Source organism: Brassica napus, chromosome C9, assembly GCF_020379485.1.
Source record: "Brassica napus cultivar Da-Ae chromosome C9, Da-Ae, whole genome shotgun sequence".
NCBI lineage: Eukaryota > Viridiplantae > Streptophyta > Magnoliopsida > Brassicales > Brassicaceae > Brassica > Brassica napus.
Window position 1 is genome coordinate 63608550 of NC_063452.1, and position 19724 is coordinate 63628273.

General features: G+C 36.0%; 3 protein-coding genes across 3 annotated transcripts; 1 reads left to right on the forward strand and 2 right to left on the reverse strand.

The window, feature by feature from the left end:
- Positions 1 to 3075: 3075 nt before the first annotated feature.
- On the reverse strand, positions 3076 to 9238 carry LOC106372534 (SHUGOSHIN 2). The gene is made up of 19 exons (XM_048767593.1): positions 8997 to 9238; positions 8540 to 8691; positions 8413 to 8450; positions 8213 to 8321; positions 8093 to 8116; positions 7930 to 7998; positions 7794 to 7835; positions 7624 to 7678; positions 7486 to 7543; positions 7222 to 7398; positions 6997 to 7101; positions 6811 to 6915; positions 6626 to 6706; positions 6254 to 6430; positions 6028 to 6132; positions 5832 to 5936; positions 5647 to 5727; positions 5475 to 5555; positions 3076 to 5378 (listed from the first exon to the last, which is right to left on the reverse strand). The coding sequence occupies exons 1-19, from the start codon at positions 9175 to 9177 to the stop codon at positions 5072 to 5074; spliced, it is 2052 nt and encodes a 683-aa protein (XP_048623550.1). The 5' UTR covers positions 9178 to 9238; the 3' UTR covers positions 3076 to 5071.
- Positions 3303 to 4082, reverse strand: LOC125592805 (protein RNA-directed DNA methylation 3-like). Its single transcript, XM_048768222.1, has one exon. It carries the CDS (start codon positions 4080 to 4082, stop codon positions 3303 to 3305), a length of 780 nt encoding a protein of 259 aa, XP_048624179.1.
- Positions 9239 to 12668: 3430 nt separating the features above from the next.
- Positions 12669 to 19673, forward strand: LOC125592305 (probable pectate lyase 18). The gene is made up of 5 exons (XM_048767105.1): positions 12669 to 13185; positions 13384 to 14094; positions 14215 to 14431; positions 16966 to 17171; positions 19225 to 19673. The coding sequence occupies exons 1-5, from the start codon at positions 12974 to 12976 to the stop codon at positions 19460 to 19462; spliced, it is 1584 nt and encodes a 527-aa protein (XP_048623062.1). The 5' UTR covers positions 12669 to 12973; the 3' UTR covers positions 19463 to 19673.
- The last annotated feature ends 51 nt before the right edge of the window (positions 19674 to 19724 follow it).

The following is a 19724-nucleotide window of genomic DNA, read 5'->3' on the forward strand; positions in this document are numbered from 1 at the left end:
AAACCTAATTTGAATCCAAACAAAAACTAATTTAGATCCAATAAAAACAATATTGGACTTAAGGACCGGACAAAAAACAATAATTTTATAAATAGCTGCATGAATAAGAATTGAACCGGATTTAGCCGGTGTAAGAGGAAGCATTATCGACCAACTGAGATATTGTCAGCTCTCTCGCTACGACAACAATCAACTAAAGTAGCAATTTGCTAACTTGAAACAGTCCCGACCAGTATTGAGACAAGAAATCATCAAGATTTTGTATAATGAGACACTAGTTTTTCACTACAATGAGGTCTACAAATTGTTGGATATTATACCATTTTCCGATTTGAGCATCAAAATTACACCATTTTCCATTTTGCAAATGTTATACTTTATAGTCTTGGCGAATGAGATTAAAATGACGATAAACTAATCCGAATTAAAAAAAATTTAAAACGAGTCTACGTGTATGTAATATATTTTTATATGTAAGCGAATATTTGTCGCTTTATGATGTATATTAACATGTAGATGTGCAACCTTTGGTTGCGTCGGGACTTTAAAGAGACAAAGTGAAGACAGAAGGTGATATAAAGCTAGTGCGGAAGAAAAAGTTATATGTATTTGAGGTTTGAGAGAACTTTAGGTGAATGATAATAAGTTATATATGGTTGGTTATAATGATGATATATTATGTTTTGTGGTATAGTCCTTTTTTTTTGGATTTAAAAAAACAATGTTCTGTCATTGGTGGTATAGTGGAGGAATTAAAATTGTACATATCCCACACCATTTACAAAATTGTAGAAATATGGGTGAAATATGCTAGAAAATATTTTGGGTATTTATGAATGAGTTATTCTTGGGTTCACCCCCTAGGGTGAACCTTTAATTAAGAAAACTTTTAAGTTCACCAACCAATAGAAAATTTTCATTTTAAATCTAGTATCTTTTAATTAAGGAAACCAAATAACTTGGCAAATTATATTATTTTTTCAAAATAAAATTTAAAAATAAATAAAAATAATATATAAATAATATATAAAAATTATATAAAAAATGTTTCAACAAAACAATAAACCTTAAACTCTAATACTAAACCCTAAACTCAAATCCTAAACCCTAAATCTTTGGGTAAACCCTAAATCCTTGGGTAAACCCCTAAACCCTTGGAAAAACACTAAACATGTTGTCAACAAAACACTAAACCCTAAACTCTAATCATAAACCCTAAACCCTTGGGAAAACCTTAAACCCTTGGGTAAACCCTAAACCCTTGGATAAACCCTAAACCCTTTGGTAAACCCTAAATCCTTGGAAAAACACTAAACATTTGGATAAATTCTAAATTATAAATCTTAAACACTAAACTCTAAATCTTAAAAATAAATATTTTTTTAAAATAATCTTTTTTTAGAACTATTGTTATTTTTATTTATTTAATTTTTTATTTTTTATTTTAAAAACATAATATAATTTGGCAAGTTATTTTGTTTCCTTAATTAAAAGATACTAGATCTAAAATGACAACTTTCTATTGGAGGTTCACCCTAACCCAAGAAAAAGTCTTTATGAATTGGCTGGAGTACTTTAATTATTTGTTTTTCATCACTGTTTCTCGAATTGGCTATTTATTCAATTTGAAATTATAATTAATTGTGATTAATAAAGAAGATCTAAGACCGGTTCTAGAGAGAGTCTCTAAACGAAAAAGGAAAAAAGAAATGAGAAAGGCTATAATTAGACAGAACTGGTGCTTAACTAAGAGTAAGAAGAATCGGTAAGCACCTCTACGTGGGCCGCTCATGCGTATTGGCTGTAGTCTTTTTTAAATTCTCTTTCCGTCTTTCCTAAAGTAACAAATCTTCCAAAAAGTTCTGCCAAATCTGAAGGACATATAAGCTTGAGAAGCTTCTTCATCCTCAATACTTCGATTCCACGGATCCATCTCATACCTCACTTATTCGTTTCTTGCTAAGTCGAACCAATCATCACCACTTGATCGAATTTAGGGTTTTCGATATTTTCTGATCCGATTCACGCTCCTTAAAATTGGCGATGAAAGTCGAATGAAGATGATATATGGATCTTATCGTAGAGACTTGCGTTGCGTAGTCTCCGACAGAACTGTTGATGGAAAGAGAAACGGGGCCAAGCTCGTCCCAAAAGCTGAGAAGAAAAGCGGTCGAGAAGAAGAGGATGTGAGTGTTATCGATTGGGAAGAGTTCGACAATGAGAGCATCCGCATTGAGGGTTTATGGGAGGAGTTCACACAGAAATAAAAAAATAATAATAATAAAATAATTCAATCCCATGAACCCCTCTCTCCTAAAGCTCTTTGGGATGAACCCCTCTCTCCTAAACTTCATCACTGTAGCGCTGGCCCCACGTGTCGTGGCAGCCCGAGATTGGTCTAGTTTTTTTTTTTTTTTTTTTTTTTTAAATAATAAAAAAAAATTAATAATAAAAAATTGAAAAGATGAACCCAAGAGGGGGTTCATTGAAGTGGGTACTCTGAGCTCACGCGGCTATGGAGTCTTTCTTCTGCTCTCAAAATTGTTGATTCAATCCCATGAACCCCCTCTCTCCTAAAGCTCTTTGGGATGAACCCCTCTCTCCTAAAATTCATCACTGTAGCGCGGATCCCACGTGTCTTGGCGGCCCGAGATTAGTCTAGTTTTTTTTTTTTTTTTAAATCAAAAAAAAAAAAATTTAATAATAAAAAATTGAAAAGACGAACCCAAGAGGGGGTTCATTGACGTGGGTACTCCGAGCTCACGCGGCTATGGAGTCTTTCTTCTGCTCTCAAAATTGTTGATTCTCTTTTCATTACTGATTCTCGAAATGGCCCTTTCATCTATTAAAAATTATTATAATTACAAAGGGAAGCTATGAGAAAATGAGGATTTTTCGTGACACAACATGAGTTTGGAACCAAGCCAACTTCAGGAAGCTTATCTTCTTCCATTGTCTTATTTCATTAATTAACTCATACAGAAGAAAATTATGGAAGTCCAATTTGAAAACATCCGACTATATGTGAGAATAAATCAAGCTGTGATGCGTCAGAATAATCACAAGTAGTAGTAGTAGTAGTAAGCATTCATAGTAGATTAAGGAGATGAAACTCCGATATGTGTCAAAAGGGCTACAAAACCAGAGGCCTTTTTTTAGTCACGGCAATAAATAAACCAAAGAGTTTTCAAACCATAACATAAAGAAGAGAGAGCCCCAAAAGACTAAACTTGGGCTTAGAGTAGATAGAGAGAGAGACAGATAGTCAGAGACCAACTTAAAAGTCAATTCAGGTCTTTTATTTACTGATCTCCACTTGATGACGACGCTACTGCGTTTGGTTTGCATCCCCATGCATCATCATCATCATCCCCAGTGTTGGTTTCCCAGCCTCCTGTTCGTCCGGCATCACCTAGACTGGACCAGCTTGGACCCCCACCACCATAGTTGTTGTTCTGGCTACCCCAAGCAAAACCACAACCATCCTGTTGACCCCAGTTAGATCCCCCACTAGAATAATTGTCCTTCCCCGAGCTTGATATACCATCGTTTGCCCTACCCCAGTTTAAGCATTCGCCAAATCCACCAACAGCATTCACTTTAGCCCAGTTTGAACCGCCAATGCCAGCATCCCATCCTCTTCTTCCATCAAACCCCCAACCACCAAGCTGTTCAGAACTGCCATAACCTCGTTTGCACCAGTATGGAAGCTCTACAACATCTTTGGTCTCCTTAACCCAAGCAAAACCACCACCATCATTCTTGACCACGTTAGATCCTCCAACTAGTTCAGCGTCTTTCGGGATCCGATGTGTTCCCCATAACAGTTTAAGCATCTGACCGTTGACATCAACCCATGGGGAGTGCTCTAGCATGGCCTTCTCTGCAGCTTGTCGGGTTGTGTAGGTGAGAAAAGCACAACTCACACCTCTCATGCCAAAGTAGACAATAGATTCGATCTCTCCATAAGGAGAGAAACGATCACGTAGGTGCTCCTCGTGAACATTGGAGTTGAGAAGACGGATGAAGAGGGTTTTAACGGTTTGATCCCTTGGTGGATCCAAAGGGCCCATGTAAACCATTTTAAACAGTAAATCAACGGTTCCCGGATCTGGATTTGGATCATTTAAACTGCAGAAAAAAAAAGAAAAAAAGTTATGTTAAAACAAAGAAGAAACATCACAAAAGTGTGTTTGAGAAAGAGCGAGCTTACTCAGCCCATTTAAGTGTATACCTTATCAAACTAATCAGTTGTAAATACAGATCATTGTTGTTACGTCCTCATAGATATTCAAAAATCATTTATAAAATTAGTTTTAATGGCTTATAAATCAATCTAAAACACTGTATAAATGATAATAAATATTTTTAAAACAATGTATAAATGATAATAAATATTTTAAAATAGTTAACGATTTTTATTGATAAAACCTATCAATTATTTTTGAATCGTAAAAAAACTCATCAACTAAATTTTCAACATTATAAATCATGAACTTATAAACTGTTAACGTATGTCACCATGCGTCACGATTGTTTAGACGGAGGTTAACATATGTTAACGGAATTAAAATTGAGAGTTTATTTTACAAGATTTTTAGTTGACGGTTTTTTTACTATTCATCTTGACTCTTGAGTTTAGAGATTTAATTACTAAAAACCCTCTCGTTATAAAAGTAATATTATAAAATAGTATGAGAAACCCCCTTTCTAATGTCTCTCTTGCATTATCAGGCAGAAGTGAATGCAAGTACGCTAATCTGTAAAACATATAAACCAGAATTAAATTAAACCAGTGTCATCGAATCAAAGGGTTGACTTTTCAGAAACAAGAAATGAGAAACACTACCAGAAGTAGTCACTTAGTCTGACTAATGCACACACCCATTAAAAGTGTAGATTTTTTTAGCTTACACAATCGTTTTTAAGTAGAAGAGGAAGTCAAAGAAAAAAAAAAGTAGAAGAGGAAGTCAAAGATAACCTTTGACTTGGATATACAAAAGCACGAAGTAAGCTACTGAACCAACAATCTTTAGCATATTAAGAACATAAGCTAGAGGCCAAGAGAGATTCAGCAGTCTCGCCGCAACTTTACTTTAAGTGAGACTTCTCTGTATGATTGCACTTTCTCAGCTGCATGTCTCGATGTTCTTCTCATGGACTTTCTTCTCATCATTCCTCCGGTTTCCTCAGCTTCAGGCTTGTTCTTTGATTCTTTTTCATGGTCCTCCGGAGAAACCGTCGATGGTAAAACATCACACTCTTGGACTGTGTTGATGCTTATAGACGGGTCTGTCACTACAACATCTTCGATGGCTCCTTTAGTTTCTGTAGCTGTTTGGGATTTACCCTTTGCTGATTGCCTTCTCGTTGTGACCCTGACGAGTAGACCACAAAGACAAAACTCACATTACATCATTGACACTCTAACCTCATCAGCGGAAATGCAGGAAGTTTCAATCCCACTAACAAACCTGCGTGTCCCGTTTGTATCTTTTGTGTCATGTCTGCTTTCAGATGTTTCTACAGCTTCAGACCCATCGCTTACTAAGCTTCTGAAATATTATCCAGGTAAGAAAATGCAAGTGGTTCAAGGTTCCAGTCACATAGACAGAGAAAACTCAAAAATGAAATGTTTCAACAAACCTTGCATCATCGGCACTCAAGGTCTCAGTCACTTCCGGTTCTTTGAAATCAAACCTTGCAGACTGTTGTCTTGAAGAGACTCTGCCAAGTAATACAAGACATTAGTGACCTCTAATGCATTGTTTTTAACGACATCTATGAAGGATGCTACTAGTAAATAGGAGGTTATTCAAGCTGATACAAACCTTTTTCTCTTGACCGTCTCCTTGACTTCGTCTCTCTCATGGAAGCTTTTACATGGTTCAGCTTCTTTGGGCCTTAACCGAGCTGACCCTCTTCTCAAAGAAAGCCTGTCGAAACGGACACAGTGTCAGTGCGATACATACAACGTAGGTGATTGAAGTGGAAAGAGGACAAAAGAATTAACACTAACTAACAAACCTTGCGGTTTCTTTAGTTTCTTTGACATCATCCATCTCAAGCACTGTTTCTGTTTGTTCAGCTACTTGCACATCAAACCTGGTAGATTTCTTTCCCACACATTGCCTATGACAAAACAACCAGATAAAGGAATCGACTCACAAAAAAGATATTCTTGTCTTCCTCTTGTTTCGGAACAGAAACTGATATTTTAGAAAAATGTAATTCTCGGACTGAGTATAAGAACCTCTTGCTATGCATACTGTCTTTTACCGGGTTAGCTGCATCAATAACAAACTTATTGTTGACAATATTGTCAACAATTTGGTTGATCCCTTGAGAAACAAACCCTTTTTCAGCGTCATCTTCAGTCTGACAGGTTACTTCGGGGATAACAGTAGTATCTATGACTCCAGAAACTTTCCTACAGAACAAACAATACCAATAAAGGTTTACTTGACTACTAAAAGCTTTCACACAAAACATGTATTCAACATGAAGCAGATAGGGACCTTTTAGTGTTATCCAGGAGAGAAAATGCAAGTGGTTTTAGCTAACTTAGTTATATGCTATCAATCAACGGGATAGAGAAAACCAAAAACGATGTGTTTCAACATACCTTGCATCATCAGCACTCACGGTTTCAGTCACTTCCGGTTCTTGGAAATCAAACCTTGCAGACTGTTGTCTTGAAGAGACTCTGCCAAGTAATACAGGAAATTAGTGACCTCTAATGCATTGTTTTAAGTGAGATCTATAAAGGATGCTACTTGTAAAGAGGGCGTTATTCAAGCTGTTACAAACCTTCTCCCCTTGATTGTCTCCTTGACTTCGTCTCTCTCATGGAAGCTTTTACATGGTTCAACTTCTTCGGGCCTTAACCGAGCAGACCGTCTTTTCAAACAAATCCTGCTCCAAACGGAGACAACGTCAGTGCAATACGTTATTGTGCAATAGGAAGAGCCCAAAAAAAAACACTAGATAACAAACCTTGTGGTTTCTTTAGTTTCTTTGGCATCATCCATCTCAAGCACTGCGTCCGTTTGTTCAGTTTCTTGAACATCAAACCTGGTAGATTTCCTTCGTACACATTGCCTATGAAAAAACAATCAGACAAAGACATCGAATCACAAATACGACATTCTTGTCTTCCCATTGTTTTGGAACAGAAACTGATATTTAAAAAAATGTAATTGTCGGAGTGAATATAAGAACCTCTTGCTATGCACGCCGTCTTTTATGGGGTTAGCAGCATCAAGAACAAACTTACTGTTGACAATACTGTCAACAATTTGGTTGGTCCCTTGAGAAACAAACCCTTTTTCAGCGTCATTTTCAGTCTGACAGGTTACTTCAGGGATAACAGTAGTATCTATGACTCCAGAAACTCTCCTACAACCAAACAATACCAATAAAGGTTTACTTGACTGCCAAAAGCTTTCACAGAATACATGGATTAAACATGAAGCAGATATGGACCTTTTACTGTTGGCGTTCTCTTTAATCTGTACTGGCTTAACGATGGAGCTTTTTGACGCTGAAATAAAACGATATAGGGTAAGTATGCAAAAATATATACATCTAGAATCAACAATGAAGATATGATAAACAGTTTACGTTTTATCCTTGACGTTCGCTTCCTCTTGGTATCTTTGTGATTAATGTCATGCGCCTGAAAAGGTTCGCAATATCCATCAGAAACGTTTGATGGAACCTTGAAGTCGACAACAAAGCCAAATACAGTGCTCAATAGAATTATTTCATGCTCAGGAAATTCGAGTTAGCACCTTATCTTTCGTAGAGTCATCTCTAGATGGAAGTCCTTGCTCCTGGAAGAAAGTAGGTGACAAATTCTCAAGTTAATAACTCTTTTTCCAGGTAACTATAGTCAATGGAAATATACTAAACAGGGAAGTAACTTGCCTCAGTCTGCATTTTCCTGGCTTCGAGTAATACATCCTTGCAGCCAAGCTCATGCTGAAGTAGCTTGAGCTGAAAACGTACACACAATGTCAGTTGATCAAGGAAGTTGCAATATAATGAAATAAGAAAGCCTCGTTATAAGCAACTTCCCAGAAAAGCATACCCTGTCTCTGTTTGTATTGAGTTCCTGCCAGAAAAAAAAAAAAAGAAAAGACAAATGAAGCCATACTTAGATCATAGTAATCATCTCAAATCTGAACCATAGAAAAGATGGAGAACACACCGCCAACATATGACTGTTAGCCTGTGCAAGGTGCAAATTCTTTTCCTGCACATTCCGTAAGTTAATCCTCAGTTTCTGAATCTCAACACCGCTCAGCTCAATAATTTTACTGCAGCCACAAAAAACAAACATCACCACCAAAAAAATCAAAAGCTCATCAAACTCACAAGCCAACACATTCTAAAGAAGAAGATGGTTACTTTCTGTGTGCTAGAGCTTTCAGCAGTGTCATGTTCTCCTGCAAAGACCAATAAAGCAACCGAGAATCAACAAAAAAACAGTCTGCCACCACAAACGCAACAAAATAAAAAATGCAAAAGGCAATGCCTTTTCAAGCTTCGCAGCATATTCTTTAGAAGAGAAGAGCATATTTTGCTGCTGCAGCTGCTGCGTCTCTTCTCTGCCCAAATTGCTAATATCCGCCAGTTTTCTCCTCTGTGCACTGCTCGTCAAAGATTCCTTATGAATACTACGAACCTCTGCACAAATTTCACCACTGTGTTAACACTAAAGGTAAATCTAATAACAGTCTCACGAAGGCGGAATCAAAACCCTAAATTTCCGATAAAAAGCAAAAGGCAAATGTTAGCGAGCAGCGAATCGGATGCGAACGATAATAGAGATATAATTCAATAGCAAATCCTCAGAGGATACCCAAAAGTTTTCGAATTTGATCGATAAAGGGGGGCAAATTACGAAAAGCCTCGCGAGATGCGACCAGTCAAATCCAGATGAATTACAAAGGGAAATCGAAAATGCGAAGAAGTGAGAGTTAAATTCGAACCTTGAGCAGCATAATTATCGCCGTCGAGAACCGTGGCGGAGCTCATGGTGGAGGCGGGGACGAGAAACCCTAAGGAAGACTGGATCGGATTTTGGAATTTCGAATCGAGGAGGGAAGACGAAGCAGAGTGAGCGAGAGAGAGTGTTTGGGACTTTGGGATTGTTTTGTAGTGAAACGACATACTAGTTGTCGTTTTGATTTATGAAATGGTTATCCGAATTATTCGAATTGGGTAAAGCATTAACTCAGGATTATTCTGTGTCGTCACACTGATATATTTTGATCTGTTATGAAATTTTTCACTAAAATTTCAAAACTTTCAAAGTTACTGGAACAAAAAAATATGCGAGGTAATTAAATTATTCTGCTTTTTCCCTCTTTATTTTCTTTTCCTTTTTCAAGTTTTATCTCTTTTATGTTTTAACTTTCGAAGATATCATTCACAGCTTAAGAATTGAATTAAAGTTTTATCAATTTTTTACAAAACTGTTATACATAAATCATAGTTTGAAAAGTTAAATTGTGAGATTGTGTTCATTAGTTTCAATCCATAGGCGGAAGAGGTGTTCATACCCTAGTTTTTTTCTTAAGCTCGAATCAGAGGTAGCTCATTTTCTCACCTTCATTCTGATCAGAATGTCTCCCAACAGAACTACTATCTTTAACTAAAATCATAATTCTTCTCAAGTTTCTAAACAACAAAAAAAGTTTATCCATCTACAGCCTGCATGCATGTACTTGTAGTTTTACGTCAAAGGTATTCACCTAATCAAATACAGAACATAGTAATGTTATGCTTATTCAAAGTTAAGATTAATAGTTCGTTTTAACCGTACTGGCTATCACACGGGTAAGATTAATAGTTCGTTTTAACCGTACTGGCTATCACACGGGCAACAATGTCAACTTGGCCTAGAATCTCACCAAACGAAATTTGGAATTATGATATTTTCTTCTTTTTTTTTTCCGCCAAGATTTGTTTTTATTAATCAAACGGGCCAAACCCAATCGGCCGAAGCCCAAGTACATCAAGTACCAAACAAAAAGCCCACAGATACAACGGGCTACAACATTAACGGCCGAAGCCCAAGTAAACTAAACGGCCCAAAGACCCAAACATTGAAACCGGACAGCTTGATCTAGGCGCGCGACAAGGAGGCTGGGATTTGAACACGTGTAAGAATCTGGGCCATCAGTATGACACGCGTCACCCACTTCGACTTGACCGAAACCTCTTCGCACAGCCGCCGGAACTTGCCACCGACAACCTCGTTTCGCCGGAGCTCAGAGACTGAAGAGTCTCCAACGAAACCATAGTCATTCTACGCCGCTCTGTCTTCACGCCGGAGAGTTCCATCGATCTAACGAGATCTCTTCTGACTATGTATCACCACAAACCCTAGACAGGCGAGCCGAGAACCAGTGCTATCCTCCTCTTGTACATCCTCGCCGTTGCCGGAGAGCTTCATCATCAACCGAGATCTCATCCGCGACGGCCCACGAACCTATACCTAACTACAAGAACCATACCGCACTTATCACACCTCAATCTAATCACCACAACCCAAAGGACCTCGGGTTCCAAGACGGCAGCGCGGAGCTTTGCAAGCCTCCACTCTCCGTGACCAAAAGCCGGTGAAGACAGAGCTGATTGAGCCTCCCCTTCCTGGAAGCTAAAGCGGCGACGGTGAATCTGAGAAAGCCTCCACCTCCCGCATAAAGACCGGCGACGATGGATCTAGGGTAGCTTCCATCTCCCGAAAAAACACCACCTGAACATGAAGCCGCTCCATCTCCATCGGGAACCTCCAATCGATCGCGTCGTTCCTCCAGAAGCCGAACCACCTTTGATGGATGGTTGCGGTACCAGAGCTCCGACAAAGCGGTCGATGATGGGACTGCGAAGAAGGAGTGGGGAGGAACAAGTACAAAGGAAAGGAAAGGGCTACGGCGATGGCACGAAAGCTCACGCGCCGGCCGTACGTCGGACCCAAAAAAAGATCTCCATCTTACACTCTCTCTTTCTTCTCCTGCTGCACTCTTGAACCCTTTTACTGGAATTATGATATTTTCTCCAAAGATCTTTTTTATGGAGCCGATTTTATTGAATTATTTGTACATCATTTCTTTTTGTAGTTATGTCTTATTCTACCACTATTTTTTTTTTTTTTTTTTTTGAATGAATGTAAAATTTATTCAAACCAAAAAAACTTATTTACATCAATTGCATCAGTTTTTCTTTGTATTTAAAGAATCAACAGAATGCTATAAATAAAAGAATTTATCCAGCTCCTCCATTTGTTTCTTGTATCCCAAACTAAGTGCTCAATCCTTCATCAAGATACTTCTGGCCCTTTTCTTTCACTGAAAGCAACATGAGTCTCATTGTCTTGTCCACAAACCTGATCAAGCAGCTAGTATCTTGTGGATGTTCTCCATGCCTTCTAGCATTGCGTTCTCTCCAGATTGTGTGCATTGTCGCTTGTAGAGCATACCGAAAGATAAAAGTCTTTGTTGGGGTGAGTCTCGGGTTGGACATGAGCAGTTTGAGCGCATTCCAGTCTGTGGTGAAATCGTCGAGCAAGAGACCTCCAATCAGCCTTCTCCATATATGTCTCGAGTATCGACAATCAAAGAACAAATGGCAACAAGATTCCTGCTCTTCATTGCACAAAACACAAGTTGTGTTGATTGCGACGTTCCAATGTTGCATTCTATCAGCTGTTTGAAGTCTGTCTCGCATAGCTACCCAATGAAAGAAAGCATATTACCACTATTTTATTCACAATTTCAACATATTGTTCCTTAAATTGATTAGGTACTCCAAAATACTCCAATTGCAATAAACAACTGATTACAAACAAGTTGTTGAGAGCGCCACCTTTTGTCGATTAAAATTAGCAAATAGATTATTAGCTAAACAGATGCAAAATTATTCACAAATTTAATTTATTTTCAGTTTCATTAAAACAACTGGAGTAACAAGTAAGGGTGGAATTATATTTTATTCTGGACATGATCCCCCTGAGTATATGAAGGGCCATAATTGCATGACGTATACAATACAAATGTTATGGTAAGTTTTCAAAATATAACTTGAGTAAACCTATATTAATCAAATCCTCAAAGCTTTCAGCCATACTGGGATTCCTTTGGATCATAACCCAGCTAATCAAACGAGATAAGCAAAAAAAAATGAATATTTGCATAAAATAAATAAATCAGAATGACGATTCGTAACAAAAAAGAATCTAAAGAGTTTACTGAGCAAGAAGGATAGATGACTTTCCAAAAATGACAAGTTTCCATTATGCGAGATTGCAAAACAAATTTTCCATTTGTGGTTGAAAAATAAGAAGAACGTATTTATGGAAACATAAGTAAAACTCCTTTCCAAGAAGACAATTCCGACAAAGACGGTCTTCACGAACAACTCTGTTCTTCGAGTTTGGACAAAATATTTAGAAGTTTTTTGCTCTTCTTGTGTGTTCACATCGAACCAGAATCTCTAACAGAGAGTTATATACATCTTGCATTCGAGGTAAAGATTCCTTTTTTTCATATAGTATATCCTTATATTTACGTAACTTGACCCGAGTTTAATGACATTAAAATCCATTTAAAAAGATAGTTTCAGGGAGAGGGATGTGTAGATGATCAGGTAATGTAAGCTAACTGAGTCACTCTTACAAAAAAGTAAGAAATCAGATTGGAAGAAGGAGAGAGAAAGAGTCTTTAAGCCCTTTAAGGATTCTCTGTCCCTTCACACACTATCTCTATCTCCCTCCTTCCCTCTCTAAACTTCTTTTCTTCTACTTGAAACAAACTATAGAGATATTAGGATATACTATATGAAAAAAAGGGAGGAAACACAACTAAATTATTATATAAAACCCAACCTGCACAATTCCCCATAGAAGCCATATTTAAGAATCTTCTGTTTTCTGATTTAGCTGGTCTTTTTCAGAAAGAAGTGGATGTTTATAATGGTGGCTCATGAGAGGTTCCATATTCTTCAAAAACCAACATGCATTTGGATAATCTGGGTCTGCCTCTTGGTTTCTCTCTCTATCCATGGAAGAGCATCTTATTCATATGCATCATCAGCAACAATCTCAACATCTTCTTCCAATCTTTCTCTCCCACACCAACACCCATTCCCTGAAGATATTGTTCTTAATGTCCAAAGGTACAATATAAACTCTTCTCTTACTCTTCTTGCATTTTTAGTCTTTTGGGTCTTTATCATTCTCAAGTAATCCAACTTATAATTTGAAAAGGAGGAAAAAAGTTGAAATTTTTAAAAAATCCTCTGTTTCTCAAGCCATAAGAAAACAGAGTTCTCTGTTTTTTCTCGACGTTTAACATTCTTTGTTTCTGAGTACAGGAAGCTCAACGATTCTCTCCACAGAAGAAACCTCCTCACTTACCAACAAGACGACGGCGACACGACGTCGTCGTCGCCAATACCTTCCTGCATCACCGGCAACCCAATCGACGACTGCTGGCGCTGCGACCCAAACTGGTCTCAAAACCGCCAGCGCCTCGCCGACTGCTCGATCGGCTTCGGACAAGGCACGCTCGGCGGCAAAGGCGGCCGCTTTTACCTCGTCACCGACTCCTCCTCCGACGACGCGGCGAACCCGATCCCCGGGACCCTCCGCCACGCCGTGATCCAGCCTGAGCCTCTCTGGATCGTCTTCTCCGGCGACATGGGGATCAAACTCAGGCACGAGCTCATCGTCGGAAGCTACAAGACCATCGACGGACGCGGCGCGAACGTGCAGATCACCGGCCACGGATGCCTCACGATCCAGCAGGTGAGCCACGTCATCATCCACAACGTCCACGTTCACCACTGCAAACCCTCGGGGAACACTCTGGTCGCTTCGTCGCCGACGCACGTCGGGTTCAGAGGAGTCTCCGACGGAGACGGGATCTCCGTCTCCGCTTCGCATCACATTTGGGTTGATCACTGCTCTCTTGGGTACTGTTCCGACGGACTCATCGACGTCATCCTTGCGTCAACGGCCGTTACGATCTCCAACAACTACTTTCATCACCACGACGAAGTCATGCTCTTAGGCCATGACGACCGGTAAAAAAAATAACAACCCGCAAAAAGTCCTTTGATTTTGTATCTTTTTAAATTAAAGCGTACAAGTTTTGGATTTATCAATCTAACCCAATTATTATTTTGTGGCATTGTATTGGAAAGGTATACGGCGGACACGGGGATGCAAGTGACGATTGCGTTCAACCATTTCGGAGAGGGGCTCGTGCAGAGGATGCCGCGGTGTAGACATGGTTACATTCATGTGGTGAATAATGATTTCACTGCATGGGAGATGTATGCAATTGGTGGAAGTGCTAACCCTACGATCAATAGTCAGGGTAATCGTTACACCGCACCCATTAATCCCAATGCCAAAGAGGTAACTATTATACTAATCCATATATTTATGCCAACAGAATATATTATTACTCTAACATAATTTTTCAAGAAAAAATACAAGCATTTTGAGAAAAATGATTGAATATTTTCCTCAAGTTTAAAGAGGTAACTATTATAATAATCCACTCGCGCAGGTATGAATTTTCAGTTTTTAATTATATATTTTATTAAATGATGTATTTGTAATATTCGTTCATATTATATTCATTAAGTAAATATTTTTTTTTGCATCTTAAACTATCTATTTTTTTACGAATGTGTGATATCATATAAAAAATATAAAAAAAATGAGTATAAAGTTAATTAAATAATTTTAAAAACAGAAATTTTTCTTTCGTGTGCGATATCATATAAATAATGATCCGTCCAGTTAACAAAAATCATGATTATTTTATGTGTAATTTTTTTTTATTTTGACCATTTCCTTAAAATTATATTAAATTTTACATATTTTAATTAGAATATTTTTAATATCTTTACCTTTTTATTTGAAATGCAACTCAATATTTTTTTAAAAATTATAACAAAATATTTAAAAAATATTTTTAAAATTTGTTTGAAAAATATGAAAATTACATTTTAAATTAAAATTATCCTAAAATATGATAAGTTTTGATGTAAACGAAAACTCAAATTATGTCAAAAATAATGATATTCAATGATAATAAAAATTTTAATTGGCTATTTTTTAAAAAATACATTTACAAAAATATTGTTTGAAAGAAAATTCATTTATCTTTTAAATATAAAATGAAAATATTATAATTAAATAATAAAAAATATAAATAAAAACCATAAATTTAGCAAATGACAACTAAGTTATATTATGCTAAAATTTTCTTTCTAACAATTTATCAAATGACAAATGAGTTATGAGCAAATAATACCATATAATTTTTCAAAACATAGCCATTCTTAAATATTTTTTGAATAAATAATTATTTTTAAATTTAATCAACTGAAAATAATATCCGTACAATTGTGTGAGTCAAATTCTAGTTTTATTGATGCATGTTATATATTAGTGCATCATGTTTTAGGTAACATTTTAATGATCCACGTTTTTAAAAATATTCATTATTAAAATTATGCACGTAAGGATAACTCATGAGTTTTTTTGGTTGATTAAATGACATTATGTCCAAATTTATTTAAGGATATTTCATTAAGCTAAGTGAAAAAGACAAACAATAAAATAGGAAGTTTAAATTCATTTAAGCATATTTCATTAATGTAACTGAAAATACAAGTAATAAATTAGGCAGTTTTATTCGTTTTAGGATATTTCATAAATGCAACTGAAAAAGGCAAGCAAAAAAAAATGAGTTTAATTAATGAAGTAAGAACATTTTCAAATGGGAACTTCTCTTTTAATAATATAGACTAGATTTCGACCCGCGCAACCGCGCGGGTTTTTGTTTTCATTTATTTTTATATAAATATTTTGTTTTCAATTCTAAATTGGTATTTATTATAATATATATGTGTCTATAAATTTTTAAAACATAATAAGTTTACTGCATATTTTTTCATTGAATAGATTGTTTCAAACTTTCACATGTATTTGTATCTTCTTCTATATATATATTTTCGGTTATTATTTCATTATTACAATCATAACTATATATATAAAGATTAATAAAATATTGTTTTATTGTCATATTCAAATATATTGTAACATTTCACAAATTTAGAAAGTTTTTAAAAAATTAAACTTTTCGCTTCATAGATTTATATTATCCAGTAAATAATTAAATATTTAGTTTTTGTTTAATTTTTAAAATAATTTATATAGTTTAAAATTTGTTTTCATTGGTTTAAGGTAGTAAAGATTAATCATTGTTAGATAATATGATTTTTGTTATTTAAATTTTTTTTTTCTATAATTTTAAAAGTTAACATCGACAAATATTTAAATATTTAGCATATAGAGATATAATATTACAACATTAAATTATATATATTTAATTTATATTATCTATAAGTCCAATGAATCATCTATTGTTTAAATCCAATTATTAATAGCCCAATAAACATTTTTTGTAGGCCCAAAATTAAAATGATAAGATTAGATATTAAATGTAACATGATTTTCTAGGAATAGGTCCATTAGGTCTAATTTTTAAAAAAATCACACATGAATCAAGGTTGTGACTTCTATTTTAATATAGAAGATATATCTATGCCAAATATATTATTATTCAAGAAAAATACAAGCATTTTGAGAAAAATGATTGATTATTTTCCTCAAGTTTAAAGAGGTAACTATTATATTAATCCATTTATTTATGCCAAAAGATATAGTAAACCAAAATCTTGCAAAAATAAATAACCAAACATTTTGAAAGATGACAGTCTCTCTTTGAGACTGGATATGTATTGGTGGGGACACTTTGTTTTTTCTTGCTGACGTGTCGGCAATAATGGGCCATTAGCGCCTAGTCCCACGCGCCGGCAGGAGTCTTGTTTGCCGGTTACGATTATTTTGTCGTTATAACGTTGACGCCGTCACAGGTGACGAAGCGAGTGGACACAAACGAGAAACACTGGGCGAAATGGAACTGGAGGACGGACGGAGACGTTATGGTTAACGGAGCGTTTTTCGTGCCGTCAGGTGATGGAGCCAGTCTAGCGTACGCCCGAGCCACTAGTCTTCAGGCCAAAGCCGCTGGATTCATTGACCAGCTAACGGTCAATGCCGGCGTTTTCGGCGATCCCAGGTATTATATGATTTTTTTTACTGTGTTGCTCCATCTACCCAAAGAAGCATCTTTCTTATTACTGTTTTGCCAGTATTCTTTATTGATTTTTTTTTGGGTCTAACTTTATTGATTTCTTGCTAAAATAATATTCACATTTTATAAAAAAAATAATATTATCTGAGGAACGTAAATACCTAATTAATCCTTTTATTTTTTATGAGAAAATTAAGTAATTTATGATAAAATGATCATTATTCTTCACTAAACTGACTATATATTTATGACAAAAAAAACTATTTTCTTAGAGTAAATATATTTTTCAGTTTTATATTTTTCTGACGCCGAGATGTATATGCATGTCATAAAATGTTTTGGATATCGAATAGTTAGTGTGCGTTACACATCAAAGTGTTGCGACAATTAGTTTACAAAAAAAAAAAAAAAAAAAAGTGTTACGACAATTCCGAAATGGCAACAAAGAGCCCGCCACCCGACTTCGAGCCCCGGCCACGAGGAGTATTTACATGGGCTGCCTCTCGCCCTCCAGACCATTTCGCGTAACCAGGGGCCCTTAAGTGGACGCTTAAAAATCCTGTAATGGCTTGGGCTTCGGCCCGGTGGGCTAGTCGATCACGCAAAGTGGTCGGATACTGGATTATCAAAAAAAGAAATGGCAACAAAGAAAACCATGACGTTAACATGAACATGCATAAAGCCTTTCTCTTTTCATTTCTTTGTTCTTTGCATGTTAAGAAAATATTAAGCCAGTTTACAAAAAAAAAAATGTTAAGAAAATATTATCTTTTCCCCTTTTTGAAAAAAACCTCACACGTGCGTAGCGTGTGGATCGGAGATCTAAACTTCTAAAAGATGAAAAACCCAAAAGCCTTTCTATAGTGTCTAATCTATTTATCTATATGCTTTTCTTGATGCTTTGTCGTATTTCCTCTACTACATGCAAAAAAATGAATTACCTATTAAAAATATTCATTTCCTTATTACCATTTCTTCAGCAAATTAGGGTTTGGTGGTTGTCTTTGTTTGACGATATGGTATATCTTTAAAACCAAACAACGAAACTATAATTATAAAATAAAAAGATTCATGTCCTTATTAGCAAGTTCTTCGCCCGTTTAGGGTTTGGTGGTTCATTGTTTAGCAACTTGGTATATATCTAAACCCCACATATTGGAAGAACTTTAAAAACAAGAAAATAATATTCATTTCCTTGTTTAATAGATTTTTTTTTAACTCATTCCTTGTGAAATAGTTCTTCACACATTTAAGGTGTGAAGTCACATTTAGGGTTTGATTATCGGCTTTAATGATAATGGACCGATATAATTGACTTTGTAAATGGATAGGCGATAAGACACATCTATATAATAAAGATGGGTTTATAAAATCATATTTCGTAATATATTCTTGAATCATCTGCTTTCCAGCAAAAAACGATACCTAGTGGGACCAGTTCGAAGACTATATAATATATAGATTCGATCTACTTACAGGATGTGGAATAAACAGTCATAATATGTATATATTATACGTACCTCCATCACCTACTTGGTGCTGCATTTGATCTTTTTGATATTTAAATTGATAAAAATTTACATTTGACCCTCTTTTGCAAAGTTAAAGTATGTAAGAATGATGCGGATTCGCTTAGTCGTCTTGTTGTCAGAAATTCGATATTCCTTGTCAAACTACTTTAGAAGGCAGCTAAATCTTTTTCACTCGTCACAATATTTTGTTTGAAATGTGAATTTCAGAATTATTTACTAAAAAAACTTCCACTTTTATTTGATAGGACTAGAAGTGAATCTAAACGTAAAGTCGTAAACTCTTGCATGTGAAGAATTTTTTTATGTGAAACATGCATGTGATGGAGCAACTTGTTTCGTCTTTACTCCCTCTTTTGAGCTTTTTACGTTGATTCGTCCATTTTGATCAAAGGTTCATGTCACTGTTAGTATCCAATGATACAACACATTCAGATGAATCGTAATTATAAATAAGATATTGTTATTATGATGATTATAATTGTTGATGATATGGCTTGGTGGTATAGTGGGAGAAACGGCCAAGGAGGAGTTTTTCCCGGAATCACTGACGGTGGTGGGACCATCACACGCGGCTACAGTAAAGGTGGACCCGGCGGTGGTGGCAGCGACAGCGATGGTGGCCTTTTCTCAATGATATTCGGTAGTAATACAAATGCGGCGTCGGCAGCTTTGAGGCCGGGACAAGTCTGGTCGATTTTGTTCACTATCTTATTAAATTGGTATTTTTCAAACCATAGGAGATGATATTGGTTCAAGAGGTTTAATTATTGATTTAACAGTACAAAACAAGGGGATACGAAGAAAACAAATATACATATGTACCACACACCCATTTGCAAAATTGTAGATATATGGTGGAAATTTATAAAATATTTTGGGGGCTTTATGGATTGGCTGGAGGAATCTTTTTACACTATTTTAGTTCTCTTTTTTTTTTTCATTACTATTTCTCGAATTGGCTCTTTCTTCTCTTTGACATTATAATATTGTACATGAGTTTGGTACC